The sequence below is a fragment of the Macaca fascicularis genome, chromosome 4 (assembly GCF_037993035.2).
Source record: "Macaca fascicularis isolate 582-1 chromosome 4, T2T-MFA8v1.1".
Taxonomy (NCBI): domain Eukaryota; kingdom Metazoa; phylum Chordata; class Mammalia; order Primates; family Cercopithecidae; genus Macaca; species Macaca fascicularis.
In genome coordinates this window covers 140,157,379-140,169,525 of record NC_088378.1, presented here as the reverse complement: position 1 = coordinate 140,169,525, position 12,147 = coordinate 140,157,379, and the positions used below count along the sequence as shown (strand labels likewise).

The following is a 12,147-nucleotide window of genomic DNA, read 5'->3' as shown; positions in this document are numbered from 1 at the left end:
AAAAGTGGTTCGTTAAGGGGCTAGTCTTTTGAGACATCACACGAAAAGGGAAGGTGAGATGATGGACTGGACATTTGAGGGAGAAAGATTTCAAGGAAGGATCTTTTTTGTTGTTTATTTTCAAGAAATAAAATTGAATGTAAAATGAAGATGCTTAAAGAGACAAAGATAGGCCAGGTGCAGTGACTCACACCTGTAATCCCAGCACTGTGGGAGGCCAAGGTGGGCGGATCACTTGAGGCCAGGGGTTCAAGACTAGCCTGGCCAACATGGCAAAACCCCGTCTCTACAAAAGATACAAAAATTAGCCAGACGTGGTGGTACATGCCTGCGGTCCCAGCTATTCGCTGAGGTGGGAGAATCACTTGAACCCAGGAGGCAGAGGTTGCAGTGAGCTGAGATCACACCACTGCACTCCAGCCTGCGTGACAGAGTGAGACTCAGTCTCAAAAAAAAAAAAAAAAAAAAAAAAAAATCCAGGTGTGGTGGCTCACACTTGTAATCCCAGCACTTTGGGAGGCCAAGGTGGGCGGACCATAGATATCAGGAGTTCAAGACCAACCTAGCCAACATGGTGAAATGCTGTCTCTACTAAAAATACAAAAATTAGCTGTGCGTGGTGGCACACGCCTGTAACTCCAGCTACTCAGGAGGCTGAGGCAGGAGAATCACTTGAACTCAGGAGGTAGAGGTTGCAGTGAGCCAAGATCATGCCACTGCACTCCAGCTTGGGCAACAGAGCAAGACTATCCCAAAAACAAACAAACAAGAGAGAGAGTGAAAACCTAAGTAAAAAGTGGGGAGAGAATGTAGTAAAGATAGAGGAAGTGGAATAGAGTACAGATAAAAGGATCAGCCTTGGAAACAAGAAAAAGTACTGTGAGTCAATATGCAAGGAAAGATTAAATATAAATAACAAAATGAAGGGAAGAGAGGGAAGTGAGATCCACACTGGATGGCCTTAAGCTCAATGAAATGTTAATAGATGAGAGTGAAGGGCATCAGAGGCACGGAGATTTAGAACATCACGCACAGGAGTATAATGGGGAGTCAACAAAGAATGAGTAAAAGTGTCCAGAAACACTGATGACTCTCAGATTAGCTGGCCAGGATTAGTTATAGGCCTCATGGTGACTCAGCTGTCTACTGCAGTGCTTGGCAGCCTAAGACAAAGCCCCAAGAATGAGACCACTTAGTTTACCCAAGTCAATTTTTGAGACAGAGTTTCACTCTTGTTGCCCAGGCTGAAGTGCAATGGCTCAACCTTGGTGCACTGCAACCTCCACCTCCCAGGTTCAAGCGATTCTCCTCCCTCAGCCTCCTGAGTAGCTGGGATTACAGTTGCCCACCACCACACCCAGCTAATTTTTGTATTTTTAGTAGAGATGGGGTTTCACCACATTGGCCAGGCTGGTCTCGAACTCCTGACCTTCAGGTGATCCACCTGCCTTGGCCTCCCAAAGTGCTGGGATTACAGGCATGAGCTTCGGTGCCTAGTGGTAAGAGATTCTAAAATGCAGACAAAGTGGAGTTGAAATTGTTGACCATGCAGTATATGTTAAATCAACAAGCAAAACCAGGAAAGCAGAAGCAGCCGGAAGTCTTGGTAAGAATAAAGAACTGATACAAGGGGAGGCAGAGAATGGGAGATGTGAAAAGTGAGTGGTTGTGATGAGAAGGGTAATTCAGAGATCAAGATCTTGAAGGCATAATTCTTCCAAGTGTTGCTGGAGTTTAAGGTACAACCTTACTCCTGGGTGGCTAAAATGGAGGAGGGAAGAGACTGTAAAACCAGTAGATTTGACAAACTTGGAGAATTGAGAGGCCAGATTGTAAGACTCATCTGATCTGTGTAGCTTTTTTTATTTTTATTTTTTTTCCTCTGAGACGGAGTCTCGATCTGTCACCCAGTGCAGTGGTGCGATCTTGGCTTACTGCAAGCTCCGCCTCCCGGGTTCATGCCATTCTCTCACCTCAGCCTCCCAAGTAGCTGAGACTACAGGCACCTGCCACCACGCCCAGCTAATTTTGTTTTTGTATTTTTAGTAGAGACAGGGTTTCACCTTGTTAGTCAGGATGGTCTCGATCTCCTGACCTCGTGATCTGCTTGCCTCGGCCTCCCAAAATGCTGGAATTACAAGTGTGAGCCACCGTGCCCAGCCGATCTTTGTGACTTTTGAAGTCACAAAAGATGATGGTAGGAGGCCGGGTGTAGTGGGTCATGCCTGTAATCCCAGCACTTTGGGAGGCCAAGGGAGGTGGATCGCTTGAGCTCAGGAGTTAAAGACCAGCCTAGGCAACATAGCAAAACCCTGTCTCTGCAAAAAAAAAAAAAAAAGGCCAGGCCGGGCATGGTGGCGTGCGCCTGTAGTCCTAGCTACTCAGGAGGCTGACATGGGAGGATCACTTGAGCCCAGGAGGTCGAGGCTGCAGTGAGCCAAGAGCATGCCACTGAACTCCAGCCTGGGTGACAGAGCAACACCTTGTCTCAAAAAGCAAACAAACAAGGATGGTGGTAGGGATAAGATGTGGAGAAAGACTAAGCTAGTTATACAAGTTGTTAAGAGCATAACCAAGATTTTGATGGATAAGATTGTGCTGTGAAGACAGGAAGAGCATGGCCAATGCAAAAGGCACATGCTTTGGGAGAGGAGGAGGAGGTTGCCAATGGTCCAGGGGAGAGAAAATAATAACCCCTCTCTTCTACCTTCATTCCTCTAGTGATGGAGGTTGAATAAAGAGCAACCTTCACCACAGAGAGGACTAGCATCATTAGGGGAAAGCCAGGTTTCAAAATGCCCAGAGGAAAACACTTTCAAACATAGAAGACAAGATTTGAAACTGTGAGGAGTTCCACCATATATTGTGAAGTGGATTGGTAGAAGGGTCCTTGTGGAGTCGGGAATTGAATCCAGGGAGGTGAAATCCCAGTGGGAATTCAGAAGACTAAGTCTGGAGAGTTTAGCTTCTGGGAGCAGGAGGTTGTTGCTTCTGGAATTCAGAAGGGAAGATGCACTGCATCCATTGTGAGGGGAAACAAGTGTCTCAAAGGGGTCTTATAGGGATGCCCAAGAGAAGTTCCATGGCTTTAAACACCATCTTCATGCTGACCATGCCTAGGTTTCTTTATCTAGCTTGGACCTTGCCCTGAAATCCAGATGTTTATCTGCCAAGTGACATCTCTACTTGCGTGTCTAATAAACTTACACTTAACCACACCCAAAATAGAAGTTTTTAGTTTTTCCATCCATCAGAATCCTGCTTCTCTCCCAGTCTCTACATCTCCCACCCATCAATCCATCATCTAGTCCTGTCGATTCTACCCTTGGAATGTATAATATATCCCAAATTTGTCTACTTCTCTCCATGTCCATGGCTGCCACTATTTTCTCTTCACCATTAATGCCACTGCCACCTGTCTCCTACCAGCCAGCCTAATCACAGGAGCCACAGCGATCTTTTAAAAACAAGTCCAGGCCGGGCACGTTGGCTATGCCTATAATCCCAGCACTTTGGGAGGCCGAGGCAGGTGGATCACAAGGTCAGGAGTTCGAGACCAGCCTGCCCAACATGATAAAACCCCATCTCTACTAAAAATACCAAAATTAGCTAGGCATGGTGGTGCATGCCTGTAATCCCAGCTACTCAGGAGGCCAAGGCAGGAGAATCACTTGAACCTGGGAGGTGGAAGTTGCAGTGATCCAAGATCACGCCATAGCACTCCAGCCTGGGCAATCGAGCAAGACTCTATCTCAAAAAAAAAAAAAAAAAAAAAGTCCAGGCCAGGCTCAGTGGCACATGCCTGTAATCCCAACACTTTGGGAGGCTAAGGTACAAAGATTGCCTGAGGCCAAGAGTTCAAGGCTGCAGTGACCTATGATGGTGCCACTGTACTCCAACCTGGACAAAAAAAGTGAGACTCCATCTCCAAAAAAAAAAAAAAAAAACAGGCTGGGTGCAGTGGCACATGTCTGTAATTCCAGCACTTTGGGAGGCTGAGGCAGGCGGATCACTTGAGGTCAGGAGTTCAAGACCAGCCTGGCCAAGATGGTATACTTTCTCTACTAAAAGTACAAAAATTAGCCAGGCATGGTGGCATGCACCTATAATCCCACCTACTTGGGAGACTGAGATAGGCGGATCACTTGAACCTGGGAGGCAGAGGTTGCAGCGAGCCGAGATTGTGCTACTGCTCTCCAGCCTGGGCGACAGAGCGAGACTCTGTCTTTAAAAAAAAAAAAAAGGCTGGGCGTGGTGTCTCACGCCTGTAATCCCAGCACTTTGGGAGGCCGAGGCAGGTGGATCACCTGAGGTCAGCCTGGCCAAGATGGTGTACTTTCTCTACTAAAAGTACAAAAATTAGCCAGGCATGGTGGCATGCACCTATAATTCCAGCTACTCAGGAGGCTGAGACAGGAGAATCGTTTGAACCCAGGCAGTGGAGGTTGCGGTGAGCTGAGATTGCACCATTGTACTCCAGCCTGGGCAACAGAGTGAGACTCCATTTCCAAAAAAAAGAAAGAAAAAAATTCCAGGGCTGGTGTGGTGACTCATGCCTGTAATCTCAAAACTTTGGGAGACTGGCCCAGCATAGTGGCTCACAACTGTAATCCCAACACTTTGAGAGGCTGAGGCAGGTGGATTACCTGAGGTCAGGAGTTCGAGACCAGCCTGACTAACATGGTGAAAGCCCATCTCTACTAAATACAAAAAATTAGCCCGGCATGGTGGCGTGCACCTGTAATCCCAGCTGCTTGGGAGGCTGAAGCAGGAGAATCACTTGAACCTAGGAGGCAGAGGTTGCAGTGAGCTGAGATCAGCCATTGGACTCCAACCTGGGCAAAAAGAGCGAAACCCCCTCTCAAACAAACAAACAACAACAACAACAACAAAACACTTTGGGAAGCTGAGATGGGCAGATCACTTGGAAACCAGGAGTTCGAGACCAGTCTAAACAGCATAGTGAGACCCTGTCTCTACAAAAATTTAAAAAATTTTTAAAAATCAGCCAGGCACAGTGGCACACACCTATAGTCCTAGATGGAAACTGAGGTGAAAGGATGACTTGAGCCCATGATAGGTTGCAGTGGGCTATGATGGTGCCACTGCACTCCGGCCTAGGCCATAGAGCAAGACATCATGTCAAAAAAAAAAAAAAAAAAAAATCCAATCACCTCTGCTCACCTCTCTCTTCTCTATCTCTCTCCCCTGCAACACACACACTGACAACCTTTAAAGGCTTCCTGTGGCTGGATGAAATCTAGAGGCTTTACCCTCCTCGCATGGCCCTGCATGACCTGGCCCCTGGCCTCCTCTCTGACCTCATCTCCCACCCCTCTCCCAGCCTCTCTGCTCCAGCCACACTGGCCGCCTGTTTGTCTCCAACACCCCCAGCTGGGTTCCGCCTTCCAGCATTTGCAGTAGCTGCTCCCTTTACCTGGAATGCTTTGCTCCCAAACTTTTACCTGGTCAATATTTTTTGTCATTTGGGTCTCAGCTCCAGTGCCACCCAATCACTTGAAGCGGATTTTGCTGACTGCTGTGTTTAAAAGTAGCTCCCTGCCACTCTAACGACACCAGCCTGTCTTATTTTCTCATAGCACTATGTACCAATTTCTTCTTCAGTTTCTTTCTTTTCCGTCTGGCCTCACTGGAATACAAGCTCCGCAGATGCCTTCTCTGATCCCTTTGCCTCTGTGTCCCTCCTGCCTTAGAACAATGCCCAGCATGTGGTAGGCACTCAGATACCACTAAATGGAGGAATGGATGAATAATTCATAAAGCAGGATAAAGTTCAACTTTAGGTTGTGGCTCAGATTGGATTTACATTTAGAGTCAGATTTAAGTTTAGTGTTAGGAGTGGTGGTAAACTGGTTTCAAGATCAGCCCTAGAAACAGGGTTGGGTTGGGGTAGAGGAGTTTTATTTAGGGGGTTATTAATTGGAATGTGTTTAGATTTGAGGTTAGGGTTACAGTTGGGGTTGAGTCTGAGTTGTGATTTGGGTTGAGGTTAAATTTGGGTTAGGGTTGATGTTGGTATTAAATCCCAATTTAGGTTTTGAGGCTAAGTTCAAGTTTGAAGCTAATGTCATTTCAGTCTCATTTGGAGGCTTCAGAGATTTCACTAGTTTCTCCACAAAGACCACTATAAAGACTGTATTTCCCTGAGTTTGGGGCACAAGACTCCAGTCATCAGCTCTCCCACCCAGGGAAAGTCCCAAACCAACTGCTGGCCTGCCCAAGAAAGAAACCAAATTTCATACAACCTCCGAAACTGAGATTGAAACCAAGATTGGCTCATCTCAAGGAGCATCCTTCAGCATATCTCACATGCACGTGACACAGCCTCAGCCCAGTCTTGCCCTTCCTTCCTCTCTGTCTCTCGTCTGCCCATCACTCCTTCTTGCCTTTAATTTAAATTTCTTCCTCTTTAATTTAAATTTCGCTCTGTGTCTCATTATTAATTACAGTACCATTTTGGGTTTTTTTTTGTTTTTTGTTTTTTGTTTTGTTTTGTTTTTTGGTTTGTTTGTTTGTTTGAAATGGAGTCTCACTTTGTTGCCCAGGCTGGAGTGCAGTGGTGCGATCTTGGTTCACTGCAATCTCTGCTTCCCGGGTTCAAGCAGTTCTCCTGCCTCAGCCTCCCTAGTAGCTAGGTCTACAGGCACGTGCCACCACGCTCGGCTAATTTTTTGTATTTTTAGCAGTGATGGAGTTTCACCATGTTGGCTAGGATTGTCTCTATCTCTTGACCTCGTGATCCACTCTCACACTCTCCTTGGCCTCCCAAAGTGCTGGGATGACAGGCGTGTGCCACTGCACCCAGTCTTGCAATACCATTTTATATTTTAATATAGCTCAGTTGGGGTCTCAGTCTATCAGCTCATACCATTAGAGAAGCAGAAAGAGACAACAGGAAGCAAAAAGGACCCTGAAAGAAAGGGCAACACGGAGAAAAAGAAAGGAACAGGGGCTAAGAGGGAAACCAACACTGACGCAAGAGATAAGGTTAAAAGAATGAAAAGAAGGTTGGGCACAGTGGCTTACGCCCATAATCCCAGCACTTTGGGAGGTCAAGGCAGGCGGATCACCTGAGGTCCGGAGTTCGAGACGAACCTGGCCAACATGGTGAGACCCCCCCCCACCATCTCTACTAAAAATACAAAAATAAATTAGACGGGCTTGATGGAGTGCCTGTAATTCCAGCTACTAGGGAGGCTGAGGCAGGAGAATCGCTTGAACCCGGGAGGCAGAGGTTGCAGTGAGCGGAGATTGTGCCACTGCACTTCAGCCTGGGCAACAGAGTAAGAACCTGTCTCAAAAAAAAAAAAAAGGAAAAGAAGTTTTCTGACCTACCCCATCTGATAGTAGGTTATAAGACCTTCATTCCAGAAGAGGCTCTGCCCTATCCCTGGGAGGAAGGAACGCTGTACAGAGAGACCAAGAAGAATATGGCCAGGCCTTACTGGGATCCCCCCAATTCCAGTCTATCACCATTAGATTATACTCCTTTTGTTCAATTACATTTCTGCACAGCTGTTCATTCTTCGTCAAATCTAAGCATAAAAATAGATTTCCCTGGGTCCTTCGGTCCTCATTTCTGAAGGCTCCCATGTCCTCTAAAACTTTGATTAAATAAATGTATTACGCTTTTCTCTTGTTAATCTGTCTTTTGTTATAGGAGTATTGGCCATAACCCTTATGATGGGTCAGGAAGGGATCACCCCTTTCTGCCCCTACAGAAATAATAGCTAAGACTAGTAAAGCATAAAAGGCAAAGGTACACGGCCTCAAGTAGAGAAGGAGAACAGGAGAAATAACTCATACACACCCAGAATGTTAATTACATGTCCCTCCATGTTACGCCAAGACCCCTCAGGGACCTTGTGCCTGGGGAGAGAAGTGGTCTGCCCCCATGGAACAGTGGGCTTGACCCCGGGTCGCCACCAGCCCCAGCTCCAACCCCTCTAACACTCTCCAAGTAAAATCACATCAGTAGCAGTAATAATATTTGAGGTGACCAGTTGGTATTATCTCAAACTTAGAAAAAGTGAATAAAGTCATCTTTAGAAACTTTGCTTTTTTTTTAAACCTTGTAACTTGTAAGCTAACTGAAAATGGGCTCATGTATGAGAATGTTCATATCAACATTTTTCGTATTCGACAAAAACTAGAAACAAACCAAATGCCCATCAACAGAATATATTAGAGTATATTGATACAACAGAATATCACATCACAATTTTTTTTTTTTTTTTTTTTTTTTGAGATGGAGTCTCGCTCTGTCACCCAGGCTGGAGTGCAGTGGCCGGATCTCAGCTCACTGCAAGCTCTGCCTCCTGGGTTTACGCCATTCTCCTGCCTCAGCCTCCCAAGTAGCTGGGACTACAGGCGCCCGCCACCTCACCCGGCTAGTTTTTTGTATTTTTTAGTAGAGACAGGGTTTCACCGGGTTAACCAGGATGGTCTCGATCTCCTGACCTCGTGATCCGCCCGTCTCGGCCTCCCAAAGTGCTGGGATTACAGGCTTGAGCCACCGCGCCCGGCCCATGTCGCAATTTTTAAAAAAAATATTACTGATACATAAAACCACGTGGATGAATCTCACAAACATAATGCTGACTGAAAGAGGCCAAACAGAAATGAGTACATTCTGTGTGACTTCATGTATATGATGCCCCAAAGCAGGAGGAACTTATCTCTGATGACAAAGGAGAGAGAGTGGTTGGTTATCTTTGGAGGGTACCAGCAGGGAGGGGGCGTGAGGGAACCTGCTGGGAACCTGAAAATACGTGGAACTGGGTGATGGCTACATACAGATGGAAAAATTCATCAGTCGTACACTTAAGAGGTGTCCACCTCATACTTAAGTTACATATCAATAAAAAGGAAAACATTTTTGGAACTTTTTTTTTTTTTTTTGAGACAGTCTTGCTCTGTCCCCCAGGGTGGAGTGCAATGGTGTGATCTTGACTCACTGCAGCCTCCATCTCCTGGGTTCAAATGGTTCTCCAGCCTCAGCCTCCCAAGTAGCTGGGACTACAGATGCGCACCACCACGCCTGGCTGATTTTTGTATTTTTTTTAGAGATGGGGTTTTACCATGTTGGCCAGCTGGTCTCGAACTCCTGACCTCAAGTAATCCACCTGCCTCAGACTCCCAAAGTGCTGGGATTACAGGCGTGAGCCACTGCACCAGGCCTGGAACAATTTTAAAATAATGTATTGGCTCTGCAAATGCAGCTTCAGGACAAGTCCCTTAGCTGTCCCCACCCCACCCTAAGTCACCACCCTTAAGCCTCACCCATGTGGAATTCTGAAACTTCCCTTGTAGAGAATGTTGGAAGGTGTCTGCCACATTGATCCTGGAGTGTGTGTTTATTTGTGGTTATATAAATCTGATCTGTGGAAGCCACCTGAGGTCAGGAAGAGATGGAGGGCATCCTTCAGGAGTGAGATAAGACATCATCATACTTGAGTGTCCAGCATCATCTCTGAGTAAGGGGACCAAAAAATATATCTTCCAAACTAGGACATTTTCAAGAGTGGAAGGGGGCTCCATTAATATTTTCACCTGCACGAGAGGCAAACGCTAGAATGTCCCCGATGAAGAGGATATATAATGAACCTTCTTGATGTGAAACCTGCCAGATGGGCTGGAAAGTCCATATACTGGAACAAGTATGACTTGAGTTGTTTGGGACAAGGGCAGGGGTACAAGAGAAGGAAATGGGCAAAGAGAGAAGCCTGTACTCAGCCAAGGGTGCAGAGATGTTATATATATGACTGCTCTTCAGGGAACCGGGCCTCCAGCCCACACCCCAGCTGCTCAACCTCCTCCTCTCCGAATTGACTGTCCCTTCTCTGGAACTCTAGGCCTGACCCCACTCCCTGGCCCTCCCAGCCCACGATTCCCCTGACCCAACTCCCTTTCCCAGAACTCAGTCGCCTGAACCCCCAGCCTGTGGTTCTCTCCTAGGCCTCAGCCTTTCCTGCCTTTGACTGAAACAGCAGCATCTTCTAAGCCCTGGGGGCTTCCCCGGGCCCCAGCCCCGACCTAGAACCCGCCCGCCGCCTGCCACGCTGCCGCTGCCGCTTCCTCTATAAAGGGACCTGAGCGTCCGGGCCCAGGGGCTCCGCACAGCAGGTGAGGCTCTCCTGCCCCATCTCCTTGGGCTGCCCGTGCTTCGTGCTTTGGACTACCACCCCACAGTGTCCTGCCCTCTGCCTGGGCCTCGGTCCCTCCTGCACCTGCTGCCTGGATCCCTGGCCTGCCTGGGCCTGGGCCTTGGTGGGTTTGGTTTTGGTTTCCTTCTCTGTCTCTGACTCTCCATCTGTCAGTCTCATTGTCTCTGCCACACATTCTCTGTTTCTGCCATGATCCCTCTCTGTTCCCTTCCCGTCTCTCTCTGCCTCCCTCTGCTCACCTTGGGGTTTCTCTGACTGCATCTTGTCCCCTTCTCTGTCGATCTCTCTCTCAGGGGTGGGGGGGTGCTGTCTCCCAGGGCAGGAGGTCCGTCTTCCGCAGCGTGCCCCGCCCCGCTTACTGTCTCTCTCTCTCTTTCTCTGCAGGTTCTCCCCATGACACCACCTGAACGTCTCTTCCTCTCAAGGGTGCGTGGCACCCCCCTACACCTCCTCCTTCTGGGGCTGCTGCTGGTCCTGCTGCCTGGGGCCCAGGTGAGGCAGCAGGAGAATGGGGGCTGCTGGGGTGGCTCAGCCAAACCTTGAGCCCTAGAGACCCCCTCAACTCTGTTCTCCCCTAGGGGCTCCCTGGTGTTGGCCTCACACCTTCAGCTGCCCAGACTGCCCGTCAGCACCCCAAGATGCATCTTGCCCACAGCACCCTCAAACCTGCTGCTCACCTCATTGGTAAACATCCACCTGACCTCCCAGACATGTCCCCCCCAGCTCTTCTCCTACCCCTGCCTCAGGAACCCAAGCATCCACTCCTCTCTGCCAACTTCCTCCATGCTAAAAAAACAGAGGCAGGCACTCCTATGCCTCCCCGTGCCACCCCCCAGGAACTCAGCTGTTTCCTCAGGGATCGAGACCTCTGATTCAGACCCCTGATCTCCCATCCCCATCCTCTATGGCTCTTCCTAGGAGACCCCAGCAAGCAGAACTCACTGCTCTGGAGAGCGAACACGGACCGTGCCTTCCTCCAGGATGGTTTCTCCTTGAGCAACAATTCTCTCCTGGTCCCCACCAGTGGCATCTACTTCGTCTACTCCCAGGTGGTCTTCTCTGGGAAAGCCTACTCTCCTAAGGCCACCCCCACCCCACTCTACCTGGCCCATGAGGTCCAGCTCTTCTCCTCCCAGTACCCCTTCCACGTGCCTCTTCTCAGCTCCCAGAAGATGGTGTATCCAGGGCTGCAGGAACCCTGGCTGCACTCGATGTACCACGGGGCTGCGTTCCAGCTCACCCAGGGAGACCAGCTATCCACCCACACAGATGGCATCCCCCACCTAGTCCTCAGCCCTAGTACTGTCTTCTTTGGAGCCTTCGCTCTGTAGAACTTGGAAAACTCCAGAAAGAAAAAATAATTGATTTCAAGACCTTCTCCCCATTCTGCCTCCATTCTGACCATTTCAGGGGTCACCACCACCTCTTCTTTGGCCATTCCAACAGCTCAAGTCTTCCCTGATCAAGTCACCGGAGCTTTCAAAGAAGGAATTCTAGGCATCCCAGGGGACCACACCTCCCTGAACCATCCTGGATGTCTGTCTGGCTGAGGATTTCAAGCCTGCCTAGGAATTTCCAGCCCAAAGCTGTTGGTCTGTCCCACCAGCTAGGTGGGGCCTAGATCCACACACAGAGGAAGAGCAGGCACATGGAGGAGCTTGGGGGATGACTGGAGGCAGGGAGGGGACTATTTATGAAGGCAAAAAATTTAAATTATTTATTTATGGAGGATGGAGAGAGGGGAATAATAGAAGAACATCCAAGGAGAGACAGAGACAGGCCCAAGAGATGAAGAGTGAGAGGGCATGGGCACCAGGCTGACCGAGAGAGAAAGAAGTAGGCGTGAGGGATCACAGGGCCCCAGAAGGCAGTGAAAGGCTCTGAAAGCCAGCTGCTGACCAGAGTCCCACACGGAGGCATCTGCACCCTGGATGAAGCCCAATAAACCTCTTTTCTCTGA

The 12,147-nt window shown here is 48.6% G+C and overlaps 1 protein-coding gene and 1 long non-coding RNA gene across 3 annotated transcripts in view; one reads left to right on the top strand and one right to left on the bottom strand.

Annotated features, from left to right (window-relative positions):
- Positions 1-10,478, bottom strand: part of LOC107129571 (uncharacterized) — a 25,221-nt gene extending 14,743 nt beyond the window's left edge. The window contains exon 1 of the long non-coding RNA XR_010586028.2: positions 10,427-10,478. This is a non-coding gene — a long non-coding RNA (uncharacterized lncRNA). The remainder of the gene's footprint in view (positions 1-10,426) is intronic.
- LTA (lymphotoxin alpha) lies at positions 10,088-12,147 on the top strand. 2 transcript variants are annotated; one of them, XM_005553559.4, is made up of 4 exons: positions 10,088-10,146; positions 10,572-10,679; positions 10,766-10,871; positions 11,106-12,147. In XM_005553559.4, exons 2-4 carry the CDS (start codon positions 10,581-10,583, stop codon positions 11,516-11,518), a joined length of 618 nt encoding a protein of 205 aa, XP_005553616.2. In that variant the 5' UTR covers positions 10,088-10,146; positions 10,572-10,580; the 3' UTR covers positions 11,519-12,147. The 2 variants fall into 2 exon arrangements, with proteins under 2 accessions (XP_005553616.2, XP_005553615.2); XM_005553558.4 differs by having other exon boundaries at positions 10,130-10,290.